The sequence below is a fragment of the Scomber japonicus genome, chromosome 7 (genome assembly GCF_027409825.1).
Source record: "Scomber japonicus isolate fScoJap1 chromosome 7, fScoJap1.pri, whole genome shotgun sequence".
In the NCBI taxonomy this organism is placed as follows: Eukaryota; Metazoa; Chordata; class Actinopteri; order Scombriformes; family Scombridae; genus Scomber; species Scomber japonicus.
In genome coordinates, this window is record NC_070584.1 from 25709108 (window position 1) to 25736316 (window position 27209).

The 27209-nt window shown below is 38.8% G+C and overlaps 2 protein-coding genes across 2 annotated transcripts; both read right to left on the reverse strand.

The window, feature by feature from the left end:
• Positions 1 to 397: 397 nt before the first annotated feature.
• Positions 398 to 8923, reverse strand: pgm1 (phosphoglucomutase 1). The gene is made up of 11 exons (XM_053322236.1): positions 8604 to 8923; positions 6007 to 6169; positions 5660 to 5800; positions 5310 to 5435; positions 4783 to 4973; positions 4032 to 4186; positions 3799 to 3914; positions 3548 to 3683; positions 2961 to 3144; positions 2622 to 2756; positions 398 to 1167 (listed from the first exon to the last, which is right to left on the reverse strand). Exons 1-11 carry the CDS (start codon positions 8847 to 8849, stop codon positions 1078 to 1080), a joined length of 1683 nt encoding a protein of 560 aa, XP_053178211.1. The 5' UTR covers positions 8850 to 8923; the 3' UTR covers positions 398 to 1077.
• Positions 8924 to 15634: 6711 nt separating this feature from the next.
• On the reverse strand, positions 15635 to 26858 carry efcab7 (EF-hand calcium binding domain 7). The gene is made up of 13 exons (XM_053322235.1): positions 26532 to 26858; positions 25535 to 25746; positions 25287 to 25373; positions 24229 to 24445; positions 22279 to 22400; positions 19481 to 19622; positions 18883 to 18992; positions 18467 to 18630; positions 17747 to 17880; positions 17501 to 17649; positions 17062 to 17271; positions 15980 to 16087; positions 15635 to 15778 (listed from the first exon to the last, which is right to left on the reverse strand). The coding sequence occupies exons 1-13, from the start codon at positions 26665 to 26667 to the stop codon at positions 15698 to 15700; spliced, it is 1872 nt and encodes a 623-aa protein (XP_053178210.1). The 5' UTR covers positions 26668 to 26858; the 3' UTR covers positions 15635 to 15697.
• Between the last annotated feature and the right edge of the window lie 351 nt (positions 26859 to 27209).

The following is a 27209-nucleotide window of genomic DNA, read 5'->3' on the forward strand; positions in this document are numbered from 1 at the left end:
TGCTTGCCTCAAGAATGTCTTTGGACAGAAGTTGACCCTTTCAAAACACTTTATTCTCCTGGAAGCTTGTCCTACAACTTGGCTCACTCACTGTGGGACAGAATTTTTTCGTTTATCTAGAATAATTTCCTGGTTGAAAAGAAGCTATCATTAATACTACCCCACACACTCTTGTTTTAGTCTCTCTTGTGAATGCTCAGGTTTCTAAAGCCAGGTCTGCTAAGGCAATTATTGTTGGCTTGAACACTTGGTCAGCCACCCTGGTTTCTTGAAGCAAAAGTACGGCATCGAAAAATACCTGTGAACATTGTGATTTAATTTGTGTCTATGACGGACATCTGCATTAAATGTTGAGGAGAAAAACGACAATGTTAGATCTGAAAACATGACCACAGTGTTTCTTTTTTAAGCTTCTTTTATTCATGGTGGATGTGTTAGTTCTCAAGATTTGAACTGTGGTTTCATGATTCAGGTTCACAGAGGCTATTTTGGTGGTTTTGGATAACAGAGGGAGGGGAAGGCACCATGTCAGCAGGGGACAAGTGGAGAGAGACGGGTGAAGTTGCCCCAAATTGCTGATTTATAGTCAGTTCAGTTATTTTTTTTAATTTAAAAAGGTATAGTTGCAGAACAAATCTGGACGATGACACAGTTGAATATGGCTCCAGAAATTACACGAGGCACACTCAATTTCTTCTTAAAAATATCAAGACAGTTTTGATATTAGACAGTCGTTAAATTGCAAATGCCTAATCTTTTTTCACAAATGTGACAATGTCTGTATGTAAGGCAGGTCACTTTAAAAGTACCATGATAAATGATTTATGACTTTCTTCCTTGCATTTAAAGTCAATACCAGACAATGGCAGTGGATAACTGTCAGTGACAGATAAATCAAGTGCTTCTTGTGTATTTTCTTACTAGTCAAGCTGTATTTTCAGTGTCAGTGTTTCATTCAGCTTTGTTTTTAGGAGGGCAAAGAACTGAAGCAAAGACAGCATTCAAGGGAAACTTCACTCCCGAGACAGCGGAGGTATCCAGTTGCTGAGGGTGAGTGGAGGCAGTGTGGCAGAGGAATCATGTGATCACAGTGGGTGCAGTGCGTCCAGTGTTCTCTTTGAGCTGAGAGACCTTAAGAGCGATGTCTACCAGGGGAGCCAGCATAACCTGCACAAAGAGATAACACACACACAAAACATATGACTTCCTGTTCACAGATCACGCTGCTCTCACACATCCTCCAGTACAAGCATTTTCTCATACCGGTTACAGAGATGCCAAACTATTTAATCAAGAGTAACACTGTTAAAATGTTTTCTTTTCGAGAATTATGAGGAATGCTTGAAAAGATTAATGAGTCAACATAATTTTCATTTTTTTGAGAAGTCTATTTGTCTATACTTAAACAAATGACAACACTTTCCCTGTTACACAACAAGGATACAAGCGTTAACTGATTTGATTGAAAGACATTTTTCTATCTGACAGTTTTTTTTAAACAAAAACATGATTTAATACTTGCTATAAGACAAGAGGACTGAGTGATAGCATTCTTTTGCAATACAGCTTCCTAAACAATTAGGAATAATCAATTAATAATCACTGACAGCAGTGCTAATGACTTACTGGGCTATAAGTGAATTTTACAGCACTGCTGCATTGCAATTTAAAAATCACTCTAGATATAAGCATCACCAAAATGTTGAATTTTAAATCACATCAACTTCAGTGGCCCAAACACAGATCTGCCAGACTAAAACAGAATAAACTAAGGGACCAAGTGCAATTACCATAATTTGCATAAAACAGTATGATGAATCAGTAAGAAGCACAACATACTGGATTCACAACCAATTTCGGCAGAAATATTAAGTGCTTGTTATGAAGTGTTTCCTTTTTCATTCAAAATCTGCTCATACATCAAGGTCACCTTTTGGACACGTAAATCAAAACTACACAAAGTCAGCTAACTGAACCATTAACCCACTAGTCATCCATCTATCAGATTAAGTGTCTGAGGCAATATGTTTCTGCTTATATACTCATTCATGACGAGTGAGCCTCGAAGAGGAAAAAGGCCTTGAAGTCTTTTATTCTCTTTTTTTCTGTCTTGTCTTGCTTTCTTGTACTACATCACCTCCCTGTCCACACCAGTCAAAACTACTTTATGAAGTGTCTAGTTGGAACTCAGGCTCTTTATTTTTCCCATGTGCTATGGTTCCCTCTCTTCACACTGGCCCTGATAAGCTGCCATAACTCAAGACTTGGCCAAACACCTTCATAATGTCCTATGTTGAATACGGGCTCTGGAACTCGTTTCTAGAGAGCTCCACCCAATGCATGCTGGCTGCAGTTGCAGATTGCAGATCATTCCACCTAGCCTGAAGGGTTTTGGGCCCTGTGGGAGCTAACCTTTGACTGCTACCACCTAGGCAGATGACGGGGTGACAAACTGTATTAACTTCTTTATTATTTCTTTTCTTTTCTGCAATTTTTCACATATGAAACTATTCATGAGAACAGAAAAAACTGTACTGCTGTTGGTCCCATGGATTCTCATCTTATGACTTCATTGTCTAGTCTTGGTTTCACTGGATCTAGCTGCCTGGGATAGTCCTGACCTGTGGGTCCTGGTAAATCTTTTGGGGGTCCTTCTCGTAGCTGTCAATGTAGAGCCTGATGGTTGCTCCTGCACTGCCAGTACCGCTGAGACGGAAAATAATCCTAGAACCATCAGAGAAGATGATCCTCAGGCCCTGGGAGAGGCAGAAAGAAGGATGAAAAAAAAGGATGAATGGAAATGTACATTAACAGGAAAACATGTGGAGCAATGTATAATAATGTATAACTAATATAAACTAATTGAAATATAACTGATATTATACCATTTTAAACAGGGCGGTATCATTTCAAAATATTAAGATAATGATAGACAGAAAACTGATGAGCAGATTCCTTACCTGGTTTTTGGACACACTTGCGTCCACAGGGTCTGTGTAAGCAAAGTTGTCAGCGATAGCCACCTCATAGGTTTTATCACCTGAAGACAACTTCTTTCCTTTGAAGGCTGGGTCGAACATTATTGTCTCCAGATGCTTGATCATCTTGTTGGCAGCATCTGATTCAACCTCCTCATAGTCATACCTGTTCATATAGATTGATGCAAATTTGTAATCTGCTTTCATTTAAGGATAGGAAATCACAGCTTTGAATATATCGTCAAGTTACATTATTTTTTCCCTTTTTTTGCACAATGAATATGTTGATTTGGTCTCAGTGATGACATAAAACATGCAACTTCTACAGTAGAAAGGTATTTGTAATACTGCTATATAAATACACTTGTGTATTGCAGTTCTTGTAATTGCCACTGGAAGGTGCTAGAGTATTGCCATTTGACCAACCAACATCCCTGTATCATTGCAGGAGGTGTTCTTATGACTGTTTCAACACACCAACACCATATCATGGGACAAACAATTAGCAGCCTGGCAACCTGAAATAATCTTTTGGAGCTCAAAACAGTTCTACATGGAGTATTGCTGACCTGGTGAAGAAGTTTCTGCCAAACTTCTGCCAGTGATCCTTCATGATATCTTCCACACTCTGTTTCCTGTGGGCTAAGATTGACAGCCATGCAAGCACTGCCCACAGACCGTCCTTCTCACGGATGTGGTCTGAGCCTGGTTAGTAAGCAAAGAAAAAGGAGAGGGAAGAGAGGGGACAAATGAGTGCATAAGGGGCACTGTTTTCTCTTACTGGAGTTCTGTGGTATTAAATATTACATCTTTCACTCACCAGTGCCGAAACTCTCCTCTCCACACAGTGAGAGTTTGCCAGCATCCATCAGATTCCCAAAGAACTTCCAGCCAGTTGGAGTCTCATACAGCTGCATATTCAGAGCTTTAGCCACACTAGAATAGATTGGCACACACAAACAACAGCATTAGAATAAAATGGTGTTCATAGCTTCTCCACTTTGGTTTATCCAGGAAGTAAAAACATTGGATTAGTTATTTTGGAGTTTTTACTTGTCTAAGGCTCCACTTGTGGGCATACTGCGAGCCAGTCCCTTCACACCGGTCTTCTGGAAGTATGGGATGCTCTTAATGTTGGCAGCGATGACAGCCACTGAGTCGGAGGGGTTCACGAAAAATCCGTGTTTACCCAGCACCATGTTACGGTCCTGCAGAGGAGTAAAACAAGGGGCACACACAGACAGGGATCAACAACTACACATAATAAACAGGATTTGTGACCTGTAAGAATTAGGTTCCTGAGCTGTGATGAAAGACTGTAAAGTGAGCTAAATTGCAGCAGGACAGTTTTTTTTTTAAGATACTTAATCCCTACATGAAATTGTCCTCAAAAGTATTTCAATTTCCAAAACAAACACTATTTTGTACAAATATGTTTTGGGTCTCATTATGAGTTTTAAATTTCGTCTGTTCTTTCATTAAACATAACAAATATTTCAGAGTGGAAAAGCTAGACAAATACAGCTAACTCGAAACATTCACTGTCCTCATTAAATGCTGTGCCAAAATGAGTTCATTTGAGTCTCACCCAGAGAGCCAGGCCTGTTATTTTGGTTATTGGTCAATTAAATAGAGAGACTTCAAATTACAATCTTAATAAACCCGAGTCAGTCAAATTTGTGGGAGCTGACATCATAGATTCAAGATCAGTTCAAACTCTAAACCAAATTACCCACTTCGCTCTCACCCTGTGTTTGATTATTCAGCTGTAAAATAATCTTCCCAGAAAGAAAGGTGAACTTACACCATCACCATCAAAGGCAGCTCCAAAGTCATATTCTCCTCCTTTCATGGCTTTGACCAGGTCTGCAGCGTAGGTCAGGTTGGGGTCAGGATGGTGACCTCCAAAGTCTTCTTTGGGGACACAGTTGACGGCTGAGTCGGCAGGAGAACCCAGCTCTTCACAGACGATCTTCTTCACATAAGGACCAACCACTGGAGGGAGAGAGTGAGTCGTTAAAAGGGGCCATTACACTTACTACAGATTTAAATAAAACAGCATCCATAATCTTGTTCAGTACTAAAGGATAAACTATGGAACTCCTTTACATTGTGATGCTCTAAAAATATGCTATATTACACTCAACTTTGACAAAAGTGAATGTCTTACATACACAATGGGTGGCATGCTGTGGAAGGCTACATACAAAGCTATTAACTTTTTCTATGCAGCAAGTTTCCACTGTTGACACTCTGGATCCTCAACCAGTTCTGGAGGTTATTTTTTTTACCTGTCAGAAAAGTGTAAGCCTGTGCCGTGCTGTTTCCTACCTCCGTGCATAGCATCCAGGCGGACTTTAATATGATGGGCTCCTGAGAGAAGCTCCTTCAGGGCAGCAAAATCAAAGATTTCCCTCAGCATCTCAGCGTAGGCCGTAACAGAGTCCACAATCTCCACTGAGACAAACAAAAAGGACATACAGCACAATTAATATAGCAGTAGATGTCAAGATAAATACATTAGATTGCAAACTACCTTTAACAATTAGATTTTAGAAGTGCTTTTATTCATTTAAAATGTCCAGATGTCCAGTTATTAACAAAAACCTTAATTTGTCATCACATTGCAGGCTACAGGTATTCATTTTCTGAACTGCATTCAAGTATCTGTGCTACTGTACCTGTGAAGGGCTTAGAATTCACTTCAAAGGACTGCTTGCCGATCTTGGACAGATCCACTTTCAGATCGGGGCAGATGTGGTACTCCTGCAGGCTTTTGCTAACATCATAAATTTTGTTTGTGATGCCCTCTGGAGCAGGGCCTGGGGACAAAGTAAAGATAAATGGGATGGTTAGGACTAATAGACAATATACAAATATACAATATACTGGGCAAATTGCAAAAAAAATGATCTGCCAAAAAAACAGAACAGCCTTCTTCAAATAAACTCATGCACATTCATGTTGCTTGCAGATCAGCAAGGTTGGGGTCAAACTAATCTTACTAGAAAGCAGAGGTTTCACTCACCTCCACTGGAGATGTTGTACTTGATACCAAAATCTCCATTGGGGCCACCAGGGTTGTGGCTGGCTGTGAGGATGATCCCCCCCACTGCCTTAATCTTGCGGATCACACAGGAGACTGCTGGGGTGGACATGATGCCATTCTGACCAATCACAAGATGTCCAATCTGCAGGAAGTAGTGTACAGATTAATATAATAATACACTTTATTGCAGACACAGGTCCATATAACACAACATACAGTAAAAATTGTAAAAAGAGAGATACAATAAGAATACAAAAAATATGCATATTATAAGATATACAAGCTATTGCACCAATGCTGTCTTGTCCAGGCGACGCATAAAACTAAACATCAACTGTCTAAAGAGTTCCTCACAGGTTGGCATTCTAGTGGGCACAAACAATTGACTGGCACTATGCCAACTAGGAACACAGAGTAGCAGCCTCATTGCATCACTGTATGCTACCTTGAGCCTCTGCATACTCTTTTTCTTATAGTTAGACCACAATTGGGCATTAATGCATACATGGATAATGCAACATGAGAACAACAAAGAGTTAGAGGTAGAACAATATACCATTGAATGTTAGACTAGAGTTCCTGGACTGAGACCATGACATTTTAATTTCATTTAATTATTCATTATTTAAGGACAGGAATATCTAACAACTGTAAGCGTACTGTTTAACGTTATTTAAAGATTACTGTATTTGATTAAAGCTCTGTGCTGTTTGATTTCCATTACTGAGCTGACATTTCTTTTTCCCAAAGATAGAAACATAATTAATCCTGAACTGAACATGTCTAGTAAGTCTGTCCCATTTCTTTTCAATGGGCATAGCTTCAGATTGATGATAAAAAGTATATCATTATTATATTCTGTCTCAGTTGCAGTAATTATGACGGTCTGTCAGAATCAGAGAGCAACTTATGATTGAGATATTAATACATTGTATCTACTGTATACTTTCAATAACTGTTTCATTATTTTCTATGGTGTTAATAAACAATTACATATTTTAATGCAATCTTAAAAGATAGTGCCAAAGCTTCATAATCTAATAATATACACAGTGCTACTCTGAGGTGTTATACTGTAGTTTACTATGTGGCACACAGTACACTACCAGAAAGGTTACGTAACAGTATCATATGTGTAGCTTGCAGATGACTCTATTTTTAAAATCATGTCATGGTCTCAGTCCAGGAACTCTAATCTATTTAAACATTCAATGGTTTGCTTTGTGTACACATACTGGCAGCAGTGCCCCTTTTGTCTATGCACCTTTGGCAATGATTTCTGTTCCTCTACACTGCTGTATTTCCTAACTGAGGCAGTGGGGCAATGGAAATTACAAAAACTAGCCCACATTTGTCTTCTTTGTGCAGCTTCAAACTACTGTGATCACTGATGTAACCTGCAGTCACAGATGGTGGCTTTTCCTGCAGCTATAACAAAGACAGACTAGAGAGAGAGAGAGAGAGAGAGAGAGAGAGACAGAGACAGAGAGAGAGAGAGAGAGGTCATAGAGGAGACAGTAACCATGTTTCCTAGCCCAAGTGTTTTGAGACTGCTTTATGCTTGCAATTGTACATATCACAGCTATAGATCATAGGGAGGTTTTAATGCTTGAAAACGTTGATGAACGCTTATGTACTTTATGTACTGTTCACTGGGACATATGCAGAGCAACGTGACTGGCTGCACGTTGCACATCACGTCACGCCCCCTGCTTGCCTAAAATCGTTTCAGCAGCATCACAGTGAAGTCAGCCAGTGGCATCCGACCACATTATGAAACAACACAGGGTTAAATGATTTCTTTACAATGACACACTATTCTTCCTCATTTGTATGAACTTGCAAAAAATGATGCAATACAAAACTATGTGAAATGTTTTTGCAATCCACCCCAAAAAAAAAGGTTTGAATCTCCTGCGCTGAAGCAAAGAAGCTGTGTCAAGTGTGCAAATGTCAAAGGTAAAGGTTTGACATGCGAGTGCTCCACATGCACTTTATCCAAAAGATCACCGCGGTCAGCCTGGCACGAGAGAAAGGTGCAGCAAACATTACCACGGGTGCTGAATGACACCTGCCATTTAAACACAAAGTAGGGGGTTTAACTATCTACACTGGACCTTATGAGGACTGCACAATCTTAATGAAAGACTGATGAAAATGTATAATTACAAAGCTTGACAGGCATAAGCAGGAATGCCATCCCTTCATAATGAATGGGGGGGGGGGCTGTATTAATGACAATGTTTACAGTGTTGAAACTTGACTGAATGTGTTTGAATCCTTTGCAAAACCTTTGAATATGGCTAACAACCACATAATTGACTATTACAGCTACATGGCATATTATTTTTATCAAACAACCTGTTATTTCTGTTATTAAAAGGTGACACTATCTCTCCTGGTAGCTGACTAACTCACAATATGACATAAAGCACTCTAAAAGCTGCACTGAAGTCTGAACTTGACAGCTAGCTCAGTGTTAGCCTACGTGCTAACCAGAAGTAGTGTGTTTACTTAGCTAGAGTCAGCTAACCAAACACACACATACCGGACAGTAAGTCTAATATGCTACTGACCCCGTTGCCTGCAGCAATCTGGACGATCAACTGAATGGCATCTTTCATGAAAAACCTCCCATCTCCTCCCACCACTACGGTGGCAGCAGCCCTCTTGTCGGGCTCGATGACAGCGATTATGCTCTGGATGAAGTTTTCGGCATAGTGCTGGTTCTGCTGAAACACGGTGACCCTCTTCCTCAGGCCGCTGGTGCCGGGTTTCTGGTCCGTGTACGGCTTGGTCTTAACAGTAGTTGCGTTCACCATTTTTTTGACCCCCAGTAAGACACCTTTTAGACAGCCCCGTGTGATCCGCAGTGTCGGACGGCTGGACGCGACTGCAGCAGCAGAGCAGCCACACGTACACACCGGGACAACTCCCCCCAATCATAGCCCCGCCCTCCCGGTTTAAAGGGCAAGTGGAGCCCATGGAGGATTTCCTCCCACTCTCAACATATCTGGGTTTTGATATCTAACAAGTATTCATTCATTCTTGGGTAGTGTATAACAAATTCATTTATAACAATTTATTTATTTACTTATTTATATATCTAATGGTCTATTTATTTATTGTTTTTTTTTACTTATAATGTTTGTTGTTTTGTTTTATTTTAATGCACAATATGTGTATGTTATATATTTTTAAAAGCAAACCTATTTATTGATTTTTTTTTTTTACATTCTCTTATAGGTGAGGTTTATAAGATATCCCATAGTAGGTTTCTACCTCACCCACACATGTGTTTTTACAAATGTGCAAAAAAAATACCTAATAAATGTATAATGGCAGGAGGGAGGAAAGTTCCACCTCAGTTGGAGAGTTGAACATTTTTTGTAACTTTGAAACTCACGTACTTGGACATACATTGGCAGATGCTGTTCAACCTTTAAAACGTTCAGCAATCCCTCAGTATTCAAAGTTGTGTTCTGTGTTGTGATATCTTATGTATTTTTGGAGCCTTTCCCGTCTTACCTTATTCATAACCTGAACTGTGCATCAAGGACCTTCCAGGATCCAAGTGGGAGGCACTCGGGCTCCCCCCCAGGACCCCAGTGGAGGCCTTCTAGGACGCCAGTGGAGAACTCCAAGCACCTGCAGAAAGAGACCCTTTTTCCTGTATCCCTAACCCTAACCAACCACTTCCTCCTAGCTAACCCTAACCCACACCCCCATTGACACACACAGCAACTTTGATGGCCATAGGGCCATTTGCTGGCATCCAGGTAGGCAACTGTGTATGAAATCACTTCCAATGCAGTCAAAATGATTCAGAATGGCCTGTATCAGTTTCGCCATTGCTGAACTAAACAATTAATTAATTAAACAATAAATAATAATCCTAGTTGCAGCCCTACTTTGAAGTTGTGAGCAATTTAATTTATTTGGTCTTCAAAATAGATATTAAACTAAAAGATTAACTTGGGTTTTCAATTAGTATACCCACCATAGTTTCAGGAGACAAAAGGGGGAGGCACCAGGCCCCCAGGAACAGTGGCCAAACTGTGTAGGCTACTACTCCATCATGTGATGCTATTGGGCCCAAAAACTTTTCCCCATAGACTTACATTGTCAAAGGGACATCTGTAAATGGTTTGGTCATTTTAAAAGTCTAGAAGAGATGCACAATTAGATCGTTAGATGACTTGCTGAAGTCACTAGTGTGCTTCCTCCATGGGCCTAATGATGTGGAAGCTATGTGGAAGAGGAAGAACATGTTTTGGCTTTATATGCCACTGAGAAGCTTTTATAGGAATGAATGGGGCCCCGTCTTCAACATTGTTTCCAGTTCTCTTTACCCATTCATGGAAGCACTGAACTACTTACTTTTAATCTCTTACTGATATGACCAGCGATGTCATGGGTTAGACCAAGTATGGGGGTATTCATTTTCATCAGTTAAATGTTTGGTTATGTATTTATAGTAAGGACTATACTGTGGTTGATGTGTGTGTGTGTAAACAATGTTAAGTGATACAAGTGACTTTGTCGCTGGTGTGAGGGATAGGACACGCCTGCTAAAAATATGTTTGTTCCCTGATAGATTGGAGGGCTTATTTAAGGGGCGCGTTGTTGGTGGTTTGAGAACAAGAAGAAAAGAAAGAGGATGTCAGTGTTGCTGTGTTAAGGTAAGATTGATTTGCTTTCAGCTTTCAATTTTTTGGAGATATAAACCATCTTAGAATAAAACATCTTAGTCATTCAACAAGTCTTTGAGCCTTTCTCTTATCACCTTCCTCGACACTCTGGAAAAGCTTCCTCACAGGTAATTTTTTTTCTCAATAAAGCCAGAGTTGCCAGTGTGCTGTAATGTTTGATTTTTCATTGGTCTTTCTTGTTTCCTCTTTTGACAGTTGTATTTTAAACCCAAAATCCTTGCATTTTTTTAGGGGTATAGGGTCTCCGTGATTGTTGTTCCAGATGGCAGTGAGAAAATTCCATGTGAAGGTTTTATTAAAAAAAAATGGAGAGGTCACAAATACTGTCTTTGCCTTCTCACTGAAGAGACTGACTGAAATCTCTCTGCTCCCTCTATTTGACATTGTTTGAAAAGGTCTTAATTGTATTACATGCACATGAGGAACCTCGATTTTTGTCCATTATCTATTCATAAGAGAAAATGAACAGAACATTAGTGGGTCACTAAATGAGGGGAGAGAAAGAGAGAGGAGAGCAGCTGGCAGAAGCTCTATACAACAGTTGAGTTGGCACAAATCTGCGTGGACAGTAGAGAAATATTTTTCACCCACCCTCATCCAGCAAATTATAAGGTGGGTTCTTTTTGCTTGGCTTAGTAGTGCAGGTAAAATGCATTATATTTCCAATCAATGTGAGTTGTGCAATATGCCCTTACTTCTGTCATGATAATGATTTGGTACAATGCCATCTGATCACATCCAAAAAAATAAGCTCTTTTAATGGTATATATCATTTTATTAAAGGTGGGATAGGCAGTCATCTGGAGAATATATCACAGCCCACCTCCTGCAGCTCTTCCCCCTCTCCTCTCTGTCCTAAGCCCCTCCCACGAGACAAGCATGGGCATTTGCACACACTTTATAGGCAAGTTGGCCATCCAATCATTTCATGCAGACCGAATTACACACTAATTACATGGCTTGGACAGGAACAGATTCCAGATGTTCCTTTTCATTGTCAGAGCATTTGATTCATTGATTGCTAGTATGTAACGAGAATTTCAAGAAATATAACAAAAAAATGCTTCTAAAATAAATTGCTTACCCTAGCTTTAAATCTAAGCTCTATTCTTTAAGATTCTTCCTCATGTATTAACCATATTGGACAATCCTGCCAATCCTTAAATTGCATGTACAACCCATAACCTCTAACATCACCATATCCTTTTTTCTTTCTCACAGAAAAGCCTGAAAGCAGAATCACATGAGCATGCTCCACTGGGCCCTGTGGAAGGATGCCCCAGGTTAGTGAGAAAGACAACAACTAACAAAAATGTGTTCAATGAAAATCATGCCAATTTTCATGTCTCCAGGCAGAAAAAATGATTACATAGCAAGTAGTCAGATTACATACAGTAGTAAAGGTAACTTGGATTTGTAAACCCACCTTGCTAGAGCAGCAGACTGTAGTGGCAGCTGCCATTCATCCATGCATTTTCTTCAAAAAAAACAACGTATATTCTAGTTTCCCTTAATGGTTAAGTCATTCTTGGGTGTTACATAACAAATAAATAACTTGTTTGCAGTATTTATAGATAGCATATACAGAGATAAGATAAGACAGTGGCAGGCAAATAGCAGCCAGTGGGTCAAATCCAACCCTGCTGCAAATTCCCACTTGTAAAAAGTTATTACAAGTGGGATTGCAAATGCACAAGTACAGCCTTTTTTAATGGTAAATTTCTTCAGTTATTTTTCTGTTTGTGAGATTTGTTGCCTTTATTTTGTAGCTAATATACTTCATAATCAATATCAGTATATTGATAGTAGAGAAGTGGCATTAATTGAGGGGAGAGAGATAATTATAGATACTGACTTTAGCCCTGCAGACATCATTTGAATGAATATTGCATCTATGGCCACTCCATAGAATGGAGTTGACTGGAATGCCAACACAGAAATGCAGCGTTGCAAGCATATGTTTTATATATCTCCCACATTCACACTGTGGCAGCATACAACTTCCCTGCTGAAGTTGCCTTGAGCATGGCACCACTCTTATAATCATCAGGGTTAACTGATACTGCAGTCTAACCTACGTCTATAGACATGTAGGTGAAAAAACTGGATCTTCTAAATATGAAAAGGTTTAATGAAGCTTCAAAGTTTCCCATGCTTGAGCAGACTTTTGTACCTTGGAGGTCACATTCCATGTACACAAGTCAATGACTGCAAGGTTTGTGGTCCAAACCTTTACAACAGGTGGAAACATATGAACAAAAAGTGAATAAGATCACTAATGGTGCAATCATCCCATGTTTAAATTATTTAAATTTAACTTTATCCTTACAAAAATACTCACAGAAAGAGGTTGGAATACACAATTCTTCTTCAGTGATCAGTGAATATCACAGGGGGAATGTTGTGAAACAGTCGAATTCAGGCCACTGCATGTTTGCCTGTTGCATCACAGTGTGTTTGATCATCGTGAGCAGAACAAAGATGAACGTCAGACCTGTCATCACAAACAGTTGGGCGTGTGTTTGTGTGTGTGTTTGTTTGTGGCCGAGGGAGGGATTTCTTATTCGTATATTGTGCCTCTCAATGTTCTTAAGAGCAGGAAAAATATAGAGTAGAATGAAGTTTTACTCTGCCTCAATTATATTCTCCTATTCCCTTTTCTACCATTCTTGATATACAGACACATTTTATATTCAGTTTTAAACCTGACTTTCAACCCATTAAAGGAATTAAAAATTACAAAACAAATCTACAGCAAAGTTAAGAAAGTTATTTATAAAAAGTTACATAATAAATTTTAAATTAAAATACAGAACTGAAAGTCTCACAATATTCAAATTGACCCGCCGAACACTGAAGCTCAACAGCCCTGAACACTCTGGTGTTACTTACCCTCTGTTGGGAAAGGAAGAGCAGACAGGGGCTCAGGACATTAAATACATCTCACATGCCATGTGACATTTAGTTAACCTGCTCTACTGTTTCACCAGAGAAAGTCAAAGGGCAAATAATGGCCTGAGAGATATAAATAGGAGGTCAAGACTGTACTCAGCAGGAAAGGCCAAGGGCATATAAAGTTTAGACCTGAGTGCAATGCAGAGGAATGTGTTTCATTGCCAACTGAATATTCTTATATCCAAAGGCAACCATACACTGTATTATCAGTATGGAGTGTGGTGACCAATAGCAACAGAAAAACACATATTTCATGCAGCCTGAAACAAAATCAAAGTACAAGAACTAAAGAACAATCCTTGATCTCAATGTATGAAGGTATATCCAGTACACATTGTCAGCATGTCTGCATTACATCTTACACAGCCTTTAAACTGCAAAATGTCAACATAATGGATCGTAGCTACATGTTACACCCTTTTTTGGGTCCTCCTTTCCTCACATATCCAGCAACAGTACTGACATACTGACAAATAACCGTTACTCATAACCCTAGATCAGTGGTTCTCTAAGTGGGGTCTAGGGATCCCCAGGGGGTCCTTGAGGGCAGCCCAGGCAAAATTTATTTTCACTATAATTGTATCCATAAATAACACAATGACTGAATGTACTATTTTGGTCATGGGTTTTATGCACTTTCTGTAACCTAACTACAAAGTAAGGAATCTCTGTCTGTCTGTCCATATGTGTGTCTTTCACATGTCTTGAGAATCATCCACTTCACACTTAGTGGTTGCATTGCTGGTGACCCAGGGACATGCAGTGTCCAATTGGGTGCAATTAGGACACATGACATGTTTAATATTAATCAACTTTGAATAAACAAGCAAACAGCATCTGAGTGCAGCAGAGGTTGTTTGATATACACACTCTTACATCACAGCGGAGCGGGGCTTCTGGGATCTGACTTACTGAGGGGGGACAAAAGCACATGTCCCGCTCAGTTAAACAGACCAAGAGGTCAGAACAAGCGCACACAGGAAAAAAAACAGAGGCAGGGGCAGTGAAACTAGTCAATAGGAGTGAAGGCACACTTATAACAGAATCAAACAATGGAAGGCTGTAAACTGCTTCTACGGTTCAGTTTAGTCTCACCAGAGAAGTTTATATCTGTATTTATTAATACCTTCCTTCCTTGATACATACATGTGCATTTCTCGAGAAATAATAAGTAATGACCCATTCTGATCAAACACATTTTGAATGGGCACTGTACTAGTTAAACATCTAAAAGCTAAAATCTTATCAGATGGGTCACCCTTGGTTGAATTTTTTATTTACATGTTAACACAAAATATTGTATATAAAAACATTCTTAAAATCCAGTTTGTTTATGATGACATGTCACATGATATTTTGACAGTGAAAAATAGCTAACAAAGTAAAATAGGTTTTCACTTAACTGTAATTTTAAGACTATGATAAAGCCTATTTACATTGAAAATATACAATTGGTTAAGGATTATTAATATGGTAAATTACATTCTATTGTAAACTAATTTAAATTAGCACCTCAAAATTCACATTTACATTTCATTTTTACTTCAAATAGCAGAAACAATAGTAGGAAAAAAGCACAACAGTAACATGGAAGCAGTAACAACTGTCACCATTATCAACTCTACCTCGTGTAATCACCTCTTGCTGCCACTCATGGTTGATGTCTTTAATGTGTGGAGCCTCTGAGATAGCAACTGGGTGATATTGTCAGATTCCTGTAAGTAGGGCTGAGGAAGCTGCTGGCTGTAAGAGGGCAGAGCGTCTCAGCTCCAAAATGTTGATACCGAACACACAGCTAAGCTTTAAGTTAAAATAATGACACATCGTTCTGGTTAAACTTTCATATAACTGGGCTGTAATTGCACTTAGCACACATATCCTGTAACTACAGTTTTCATATGGATATAAAACATGTTCTAATCTTTGTGTACCGTGTGTGAAACTGTCACTTGTAGCTATTCTGTATCACTAGAAGAGCTGTGATCATTTATGGGAGTGCAGCTTTACGTGCTGGGCAGAATAGTCTCCACACAGTTGTAGATCCAATCCTGTTTCTCATTGATGGGCAGGACGTGTTGGCACACCTGGTGGGCAGCACATATGTTTGTATTAGTATCCAAAATAACACATAATCACTCCATTGAATCATGTAAATCATCTTGTCACTATTTTTTAAATCTAAAATGAATTTACTTGTAAATTTGAATGTAGTTCAATGGAAACAATTACAACTCAAGATGATTGTGATCTGTTGATTGTTAAAATAATAGAGACAGCTTTCATACCATCTTAGTCCTGGCTGGCACCTCTACAGCGAACACACTCATGCCTCTACTGCTGCTGCAGTTCCTGTTCTGCTCATTGTTCACATGGACTGTCACTTTCTGGTTGGACTGCAACACAAAAGTTATTGGTCATTGCACTGGTCAGTTTTCTTCACTGGAATCGGGGAATATGTAGTATATGTACAGTATATACGTAGAAATTGGTAACAATAGCTAAACAATCTGACAAATGTATTAATGCCATTAATTAATACACTCTTCCATCCATTATAGTCTTTTTACACATAAAACTATGTAATCTACCTCAGGTAAATGTCAGGAAAACTACATCTCTATGTAGCTATTGCTGTTTGGACACAAATGTAGATACTGTGGATATACGTGGTTTACAAGACTAGCTACATTTAAGACATGTACTCTCCAAAGCTGCAAGTTTCACTTAAGTTTAAATGTAAGACTAAACATAAATATAACACAAAATAACTGACATATCAACATAAATACTCTCATGATCACTGGGTAATTACTTGCTAATGACTTAAACCATTTCCCCTGTTCAGTGGTTCCATTCAGTCACCAGGCCATTCTTTCAGAGTAGCTCATGTTGCTGTGAGAATGGATACAACCACTGCATATCAATTACATGAGAAGGTGAATGGTCTCTAGCTACCATAGACTGTAGGAGTTGAGTGTTTAACAGAAGTCTATTAAAAGATACAGAAATCCTCTCTATACAACACACAAATACTCTGATGCTCTGTGCTGTGATTAGTACCACTTAGCATTCTGTCAGTTTGTTCACTGGTTTGCTGCGAAGTAACTAAGAAACAGTATTCACTCATTCAGAGTTGTACTATCATCCCCCTAGTGGTGATGAGGAAGCATGATAATTTAATTTAATCACACTGAAGCAGGAACTTTTACATGCCTCTCCTTTGCAATGTTGTTAAACTGTACAGGTAACTTCACTATACTGTATAACATCATGATCTATGAGACTGTAATTCCCCATGCCAGATTATGGACATCTCAGTTATCTAAACTGTCGGACAATCACTCCAATGACAAACTTTATTGTGTACCTTGTTGGCTATGACAGAGGAAATCCTGTTTTCTCCTCGGTAGGTGTAGATAAAGATGCTGTCGTGTCCTCTCAGTGATTTGGCCCCTGTCCTAGCTGTGATGGACTTCTGAAGGGCCTGGTTCAGAAGCTTGGGCCCTGAGTCCATACTGAGCGGCTGGATAGATGGCTGAGTGCCTTCACAGTGTACATCTATCTGGAATGGACAAGCCTGATGGAAGTGGACAAACATGAGTTCATACAGTTAGTTAGTACAGTAGAGGTGTGTATTGAAAGTCTGGATGTGTTTTTGTTAGTGTGTCTGTTAAAGTGCATTTACATTTGAAGTGTAAGCTTTTAATTGTGGCATATTCAGACAATACAACATTATATCACACCAAAACTGAAAACTGTGTGTGTATATTTGATTGTTTTGAGTGAAATCAGATGCAGAAACCCACCTCCACTAGCTCAAGCATCCGGTTGTAGCCCATTGCTTCTAGGGTGACCCACAGGTCAGCAGGATCTCCATCTTTCTCTGTGGCCTCCATCAGGTTCAGCTCCATGAAGCCCTGCCTTGTCAGCTGGTTCTTTCTCATATCAAAGTTCTCTGTAGCCAAATTAAAAAAAACAGCAGAACTGTAATAGGCTGCTCAATCCAATCCATTTCATGTCAATTTTGTGAAAACATATTTTATGTGCTGTACCTTTGCAGACAGCCCAGGCATCTTTGTCACATTTTTCTCCACTTGTCCTCAGCTCAAAGAAGTTGTACTCCTCCAGACTGAGCAAACCATTCCCATCCAAGTCTATCACCTCAAAGATGTCAGACAGCACCTCCCTGTGGCAAACACAAAGCAACACACAAACATACCATTCAGGACTTAAAGGTGCAGTGTGTAGGATTTAGAGGCATCTAGCTGTGAGGTTTCAGATTTCAATAATTCCGAAATTGCTAATCAACATTCTGTTGATCAATTAAATTGATTAATTAACTAATTGTTACAGCTCTACTATCCATCTATTTGTGCAAAGCAGCTGCGACTTTTATTCAGGCTTATCGGGCAAGGATGCAGAAGTGCTTCAAAGCACAGATTATGTTTCCAGGCTATTTTTTAAATGACATGTATGTTGAAAGACAGTTGTAAGTACACATTTTATATATGCAATTATCTCATACATTAATGTAGAGTCTTAAGTTTTTGGTCACTAACCGAAGCTGATGCGAATAGGTAAAGGTAAAAATTAACATGCAGTGGATAAATTAGGAGTTTTGCGGTGTGTTATATACCGATGATGATGGAAAGGCAAACCCACACACACAAACACACACACACACACACACACACACACACACACACACACACACACACACACACACACACACACACACACACACACACACACACACACACACACACACACACCTGAGCTCCCTGGTGAGGTCTAGTTCTCCAGTGTCGGTCTTGTAGACAAGCTCTACAGGTTTATTAGAAAGGCTCTTTCTGCTCCTTTTCCTCAGTCTGCAGCCACTGGAGAAGGGAAGCAGGTAGTAAGTCCCAGCATTCAGTTCTCCTTTCCAAACATACCTCTGTGGAAATAAAAGAGGAAAGGAATTTAAAAGCACAGTACCTTTTTTCACAAGTTTTTCCTGTAGCCTAGAATGCCACACCATCACGTGTTTAAAGTTTTTACAAAGAACAGTTAATGGATCTACAGTCATTTTCATGTGGCATTCAAGGGTACAGGGAGTTAATAATTGAAATAAATGAAAAAATTAAATGAATGATTTAGAATTAAATTAAAAATGAACATCTCTTAACATAAGACCGCACAAACATACTTCTTTGTCTTTCGACTCTGTGAAACACACAAACATTGAGTCCTCTTTGGTTTCACCAGCTGACATGACAAAAAGAGATGTGTCCACTGTCGTCCAGGAGGAAGGTTTATCTAAAAAACAACAACATATGATTCAGCATTTAGCATTAGAAATTAACTGGAAAAAAACCCCAACAAGATTACTTGTTAAAGAAATATATGTATTTGTTTATATTGTGTTACATGATTGTGGCCATTATGTCATTTCACACACATTTACAATGTAATATATCTACTAAAATATCTATTGTAATATCTACTTAATACAAAACCTGACTGAATACAGTGCAGAGGCCAGTGAAGGAAGTCAGTCTCCTGTGCTCTCATTTTTAAAATTATTCATGATGTCAAAATTACTAGAGCAAAACTTTACTTGACAATTATACAAAAAAAATATGTAACTCTACTGTATGACACTAAAAACAACAATGTTCAACAAGGAGTAGGGAAACTAGGAAGCAGAAAGAAAACCTATCTGGAGTGAACAATACTGAATACATTTCTGACTATTAATATGAATTGTTGATTTGCTGTGTAATATAAAACAATGGCAGTAGTACCAGGTCTGTGACTGAGGCTGAGTGGTTGAATGGTTAGATAGACACTGGTTGTCTGGGGCAGGTGGAGCTGGTACTGCAGTGAGCTGATACTCCCATCATCTTCCAGAAAGAAACATCCCTTCATGTAGTTGTGATGCCACTCCTGTAAACAAAAGAATAACAAATCTTTATAACTGACAGGCCCAGCACATTAATACAAATAATATTGTATATACAGCACATCTTTCTATGTGTATCCTGGTATATTTTGTTATCTGTGGTCTCAGTTTAGAGCCAGACAAAATCCCAACAAACAGTTTTGCTGCTTGACAACAAAATGCATTTATTCATTCAACAGAAACCAAAACTAATTTGCAGTTCTTATTAAAAGGAGGATTGATCTTGTGACAGGGGAAGTTATATTTTGGCATGAAAAAAGTAAATTAAGCAGTCCATCATAGCAGTGAGGTCGCTCATTTGATTAACAGAAACTGCCATTATGATAATTACCACTGCAACCTTCAGGGGGGCATATTCATTGTTATTATTACAGTGTTTATGTGAGCTCAGCAGCATGTAAATAGTTGTTATACTCACTCTGATCCAGAGGAGGGCAGAAGTGTTACACTACATTTCTGCTAAAGGCTGAGGCAAATCTCCCTCTAGGATCTGATACGGCAAATTGGAGTCTATTTAACTTTGATAAATACAGCCTTTTCAATCTTGGGCCAGCAGTCATTCAAAACTATCAAGAGGCTACTTGGACAATATTTATGAATCCTAATATTTCTCTCATTTTGAAATACTGTTGTTGCTTTGTCTGGTAGCACAACTGAAATTAGGTAATAATTTGAAATTAACACGGGAACGGCAAAACAAGGAAGTTTTCATTCCACTCATCGGAGACACATTAAATGAAAACACAGTTGATACATACATGCGGTAAGAGGACACTGAGGGCTAAACGAGTCTGGAATAGGCTATATATCCTTTTAGTTGACAAATAAATCACCAAGTTAAACAAAGAAAGTACCATAAAGACGGAACATGTCACTCCTTTAGAGAAAAGCCATTTTCTCAGAGTATTTATCTTGGGCTGTGAGAGGCATAAAAGATCAAACCATAACACTTCAGTGGTTTGTCCAGACAATATTAAATGAGGGAAATTGCCACGGGCACCTGTCCACTGCTTAAAGACATCAGGATCAATGCCCCCGCAGAGAGAGGGTCAGCCTGCAGACTAATATAGACGCTGTCACCTTGCTCTGGCCCCTGGTTTGATTTACTGCTACAAAGAGTATCGCAAGACACCAAACCAACCCCAAACACACACACGCGCACACACACACACACACACACACACAAGTATACCTATCTTAGTGAGGACATAATTGACATAAAGCATTCCCTAGCCCCTAACCTTATTGATTTGCGCAGCATCCACGGACAATTTCCCCCTTTTTTTTTAATTGTCTTCCTCCGTTATGTATTATTCTAATTTGGACTAACTTTGGCTAATAAGTAATTTTTATTTTCAACCTTAATGTGTGGTTTTATGTTGCTTCCCTTACCCCTAGCAAGTAGGGTTGTAACACCATCACAACTAAATGCCTGACCTGAAACTTTACCCTAAACTGAACCTAAACCCAATTCTAACCTGCACCCTAAAACCAAGTGTGAAGCCTCAAACAGTCCTTTAGAGGTGTGTCAGGATCGACCAAAATGTCCTCACTTCTTAGGTATAAAACTTTAAATTGGTTCTCACTACGATAGCAATACACATGCTCACACACACACACACACACACACACACACACACCACACACCACACACACACACACACACACACACACACACACACACACACACACACACAGACATCAAACTACAACCTTTACTTTATCTTATCATTCTTATAATGGTACCCAATAAAAATAATCCCTACTGGTCAGGTTTTTATGCAGAAGACACGTCTGCATCCTGCAAGGCGCATGCAGAAACACAAACGATACACACATTCATAGCGCTACAAAAACACAGTCTACCCTCCCATCCACCAGCTCCCAATTATTAGCCTGTGGCAATATAGAAGCCAATATAGCGAGCAGAAGTTCCCTCAGAGGTAATCTCTAGACACACATTCTTTCACCTCGAAGATGTCTGGCCCTTTCCAATCTCAACATGGTGCTTGGAGCTGAGAGTTGGACTAAGGGGTTGTTTTTTTTATATATATTTATTTACTTTTTTCCTTGCTGTAAAGCAAACCAGCCGATGTTAAGCCAAAAAGAGTATAAACAAAATGTGTGGAATCAATACAGCGTATATCTATCCTACCAGGGCTAAATTCGCCCATCAAAAGCAGAGGGAGACAGTGACTGGGGGAGCAATAGGTTTGCGAGGTCCTTGTTATTATGAAGTCTCACGCACTACAATTTATAGGTTTTGTTAGTGACGGTATCAAAAATAAATCTTTCATATTCATAACATAAGAAATTGTCTATAGAAGACAATTACCACAAACTGTAAATCATTGGTTTGTTTATTACTATAAATTGCTGTAATAAAAAGCTTTCTGCCATCAAATGCCATTATAAACACTAGTGGACATGAAGAGACTGGTTGCTAAAAGGTGATTTTATGATTCTACAACTGTGGTTATATGATTACTTTGTATTATGTGAGAGTGGTTTTCAAACTAGTTCTTTCTGGGGTGACAGAAAAATGTTTTTGACATCACTAAACCATTGTTAATTTATGGAAAAATAACATTACACATTACACATTACACATTAACCATTATGACTATAGATTGGGGTTACCTGTAAACCAGAGGGCTCTGGTGTTTTGTTGGTCTTAGTGCTGCTGGATGTCATAGTGATCGAGTTTGACAGGGACGACCGTCTACTGCGAGCAGAAGAGGGGCGAGAAGATGATCGGCTATCTGAAATGTACAAACACACCAGACACATATAAACATAATATAAAAATTCTCACAGACAGATGCTAGTCCATACAAACCTGTAACATTGTCACACCAAAACAAACAGGCTGAAATACTAAGTACTACCCTCCCGTCTGAAAACAGTAGACACGCTTTTAAAAGAGAGATGAGGTACAAAACATAATTGACACTGTAATCTGTCTTCTCTCTCAGAAGTCCGTTCTCTAGTTCAAGTGAAAGTGGCTACTTTGCATTTGGGGTCTGAGAAAGTGCGATCTCAAGTTCAGCCACCTTTTAATTAATTACGGAGGCATTTTAAATTACAAATGGCATAACAGCATGTTTTCAGTGTGAACGCTAATTGAAGCCAGAAAATATCAATTCACTAATGAGGGGTCTGATTGTTTCCAAGTCTGGGAAATCAAGGTGCGAAGTAATGTGATAGGCTTACAAGCAAATTACCCAAGCAGAGAAACAAATAGACCCACTGTCATGGTATTTGCTGTGGATCTATTTTGTATTGATGACAGTATTTTAATCTAAAGGATCGAATTGTAGCTGTTTTGTGTGAATGTGGACAAAGATGTGCTCCAACGTGACCTAACAAAAGCTCCAATGTGGATTTATATTGAATGTCAATATTTTTTCAACACTGGCGGTTCAAACTTAATCGACCAATTATCACTGAAATACAATGACAGTTCATCTATTGGTCTAACAAATAAATATTAGACTCAAAGCCCCTAAAATATTATTAAGGTGTATCTCATCAATTATTTGGCACCATATGGAAAATGGGCCAAAATGACCCATGCTGCAAACAGCTAAAATGTATTTCTTAGAGTATACAGACAAATGTGGGTCTAAATGAGCAGTCAAAACTGTTTTTGAGCTCTAAGAATAACCCATTCAACATGTGCAATCATGTAGCATCTCATGTCAGCGCCTTGTTAAAATGTAACAGGTATAAATCAATACTTGGGCGAGGCACAATAATGTGATAATCCCCAACTACTATCTGGGAGCTCATTTGTTTTCGCAGTGGCGGTCGACTGGGCCCTCCTCTCGACCACCGTCTAATCCCTCATCATATCCCCAGTAAGAAGCGGTGGAATCCTCCAAATCAATAACATGAACATGGACTGACCACTTAAATCAACCCCATCTATCTTCCCATAGAGGGCCTGTCCCAGGCTCGCTCATCCAGGATCTCTGTTCTTCTCTTCCTTCCCTCAACATGCTAGTTCTAACAAGTTGAAGATGCTGTATTTTACAAGGGAAAAAAACTATGTTGGCTCATTATCTCAGGTGATAGAAGGCTGAATATGCACTTGATGCCAGCCAGGCCTTACTTGCTTCTCCAAACCATGAAAATCTATCTTTTTTGGCAGGAACTCTCCCTCTCTCTTTCCGAATCCAGAGTTGAAAGGCAGCATTTTTTATCAGTGCAGATAGAGCTTCTGTCAATCTCTAAATGGCAAAAATGATTACCCAAATCACAGCGCTTTATAGTCTCCTCCCTCCAAACAAGCTGCTCTAATTGTGTGGCTATTATGATGTATGGACTGTCTTAATGAGGTGATTTGTCACGGGCGGAGTGAAAAATCGATCAATAACAGAGCTATTATTTATTCATCAAAACTAATCGGTGAGGCGTATTGGGGCAATCGGTGTGTACGGGCGACATGTGCATCTAAAGATGGGAATCTGAAGTATACCCGTTGAACTGACACCACAGACTGCAACTTCTTATTCAAAACATGATATAGCATACACTCTAGGGTAGGTTATTTTATGTTACAAAATTCTGGGTCGCCACATGTTGTACCTTTCTTGAGTGCAGTGTCTGATTCTGCCCGCGCTGTTTCTGGAGGCTGAGGTTGAGTTGCTGCTTGAGCTGCTGCTGATGCCGATGACACGGAGGGTTTTGGAGGGCTGTATGACTGGCTGCCAAAGTTCTGTCTCTTTAGCTTGGCATCAGCCTCGAGCCTCTCCAAAGCAGCTATTTGACACTGCTCCACTGTAGACACAAGCAATCTGCAGAACTGACAGCAAAAGGAAACCAGTAATAAGGGGGTGATACATGAGCATTGTTTTGAGGCAATGGATGAAGAAGACAGTTTAGAGCAAATTATGGGAGGGAGCTAAAATGTTGTTTACCTACAATTGTGTTTTCTCTGACACTTCTAATCTTTTATCATAAATATTACATTTTTTAAAAAGTACAACATAATGATAAATGATGAAGGGAAAGATATTTTTATGATGTACTTTGCTGAATTTTCTCTGGGTCATAAAATACTAATACGTTGTAGCAAGTTGTGAGAAAATTTAGAAAATCCTTGCCTTTGACCAAAAGGCAAAGTGGTGATAGAAGTAGAGCCCGACCGATATATCGGTCAACCAACATTATTGGCCAATATTGGCCTATCACTGATATACTGGTATCTGTGTATATGCTGTCTGATATGTGCCAATATTTAAAAAAAATGTAAGTTATGTAGGCAGCATTTTATCTACATTTGTTTTTTTTTCTTACTTTTAATATAAACGTTTTGCTTTTTTTTGTTCTCTATGTTTTATTCATAGCTTATTATAATCATTAAATTCCCAGTGGTGAAAATAAAAAATGTTAATCACAAAAAAGAAAAAAAAATTCCCAGTGGTGTTTAGGCCTACTGTCTTTTTAAATCATAAATATTACTTAAAAAGTAAAACATGATAAATGAGATAATGTACTTTGCTGAATTTTCACTGGTTCATAAAAGTACTAATTTGTTGTGGCAAGTAGTTGGAAAAGTTAGAAATTCCTTTCCTTTTATCAAATGGCAAAGTGGTGATAGAAGCAGTATGAAAAGAAGACACCTCATACTTGTCCATACTTACTTTTGAATAGTCAAATTTGCCATCCTCGTTGATGTCAGCTAATGTGAAAATGGCATTCATCTCCTCAGTGGTCATTTTCTCTCCTCTCTGTAAGATTGAAAATTATTTTTTTAGTCGTGGAAACACCAGAAACAAACCTTCAAGATAAACAATTATAACCAAAACTCATTCTCATAGACTACACAAATGAAAAATAATGGCCCATTGGTTGCAAATGTGTCTAATGCAAAATGCTTTGAGTTACTCACAGTGCTAAGGGCTTTCTCCAGCTCACTATGTGTGATGAGGCCGTCATCATTCACGTCCATCTTTTTGAAAGCTCTCATCAGCTCATTTTCCTCGGTTTTCTTCTCACACTTGAGAATCTCACAGAAGTCATCAAAGTTCAGTTTAGATGTTCTTGGCGTCCAGTATTTATTGAGAGTGGCGTTGGATGGATTTCTACCAGCCTGCTGGAGAACTAAATAAGACAAATGGGAAATGGATTGAATCAATAAGTAAAAAAAGGCAGGTAGTTGTTTGTTTATACTTTCTTTTCTTGGCAGCTTTTCTGACATACTTTTAAATCTCATGAACATCATTAAAAAAATGTAAAAATCCCTCACTATGAGACACAAATTATAACAACTGTACCACAAAAATTAACCATGAAACGTGCACCTCTCTCAAGGTTAGAAAAACATTTCAACCAAAATAATTCAGACTTATTTGGTATATTTTGGAAACTTTTGGATCAGCACTAAGTTTGACTGATGATTAGCTGCACAGCTTTATTTTGTACTGACAACAGGTCAGTAAACTTTCAGAGTTTAAAAGGGAAATTTACCCTCAAAAATCCACATTGTCCTCTCAAAAATGATTTCTGGACACAAAAGTTAGTATCTCCCTATGTTGGAAATTAGAGCATCATAACTTCAGCTGATATATTTTGTAAAATCAGGGTTCCCACACATTTTTTATCAAAGATCACATATTTGAAGATATAAAAAAGCTAAATATAGAAATTGATTATTTGTATATTCATATTAAATGAATGCACTGATTTTTGACATGGTAGAAGTGGGAGGTCCATGTTCATGCAGCGTGTCTTATATCGTTATCTTTGATATCAGATCGAGCCATCCTGCAAGGCTTGAGTCATCGTGCACTGTTGTATTAATTACCTGAAAATGAAATATATATATCTTTAAATTGGCAAACGTAAGCAAGCTGAATAGAGCTCTAATAGTTACATGTTTAGCTTACCACGACATAACTGCTGTCTCGAAGCGATATTTGTCAAACTAGATCTGAGCACAGCTAGGTATGCGGCTCTGCACTGTATGTAGAAAGCCTCCTCTTCGTCGGCAGCAGCCCGAGGTGACTCTTGAAAAGACATCATTGGAAGAAGATAGCTGTCAAAATATCAGTCTGGCTAAAGCTAGCTTAGCTCAGTCTAGCCTAAAAAACAGACGACAGCCAGATATGGCAGCTAACCTATGCTTAATTAAAACATTTTACCTCTGAAAGCATACAGGATACATTTTATTGAGACTAACTTCACCTCAGTGGTGATTTGTCAAACACCGTTGCTATCGGCTGCCTGTTGCTATCGACTGCCTGTTGCTAGGGAAACAGAAAACGTACCGGTGTTCACGGAAAACGACACGGTAGAAACAAACGTTGCAGTTAAAAGGAAATTGTGCAAGCACAGTGTTATTTTGCCGGTTAAAACAAAATCATTGATAAACACATTAATGATTAATAAGGATTCACTCTTTGTATTCAAAATATCTGTTGCGTATTTCGAGTTTTTTGTTTTCTTTGCCAAAAAAGGGAGCAGCCGGAACTATATATGCAACAGGTCATGTTGTACACGAGCTTTTTGAGTGTAGCAAAGGCGCCAGTTTCATAAATTGTAAACAAACTTTTGAAACAGTTTTT

Coding starts and splice junctions, on each gene's coding strand:
- pgm1 (XM_053322236.1), bottom strand. CDS start 8,849: ATGGTGAACGCAACTACTGTTAAGACCAAGCCGTACACGGACCAGAAA. Junction 4,974..5,309: donor CCTGGATGCTATGCACGGAG/GTAGGAAACAGC, acceptor CTCTCCCTCCAG/TGGTTGGTCCTTATGTGAAG. Junction 3,684..3,798: donor AGAGGAGAGTTTCGGCACTG/GTGAGTGAAAGA, acceptor CTTACTAACCAG/GCTCAGACCACATCCGTGAG.
- efcab7 (XM_053322235.1), bottom strand. CDS start 26,667: ATGATGTCTTTTCAAGAGTCACCTCGGGCTGCTGCCGACGAAGAGGAG. Junction 17,881..18,466: donor GACCTCACCAGGGAGCTCAG/GTGTGTGTGTGT, acceptor TGTTTGCCACAG/GGAGGTGCTGTCTGACATCT. Junction 17,272..17,500: donor GGATGCTTGAGCTAGTGGAG/GTGGGTTTCTGC, acceptor CACTTCCATCAG/GCTTGTCCATTCCAGATAGA.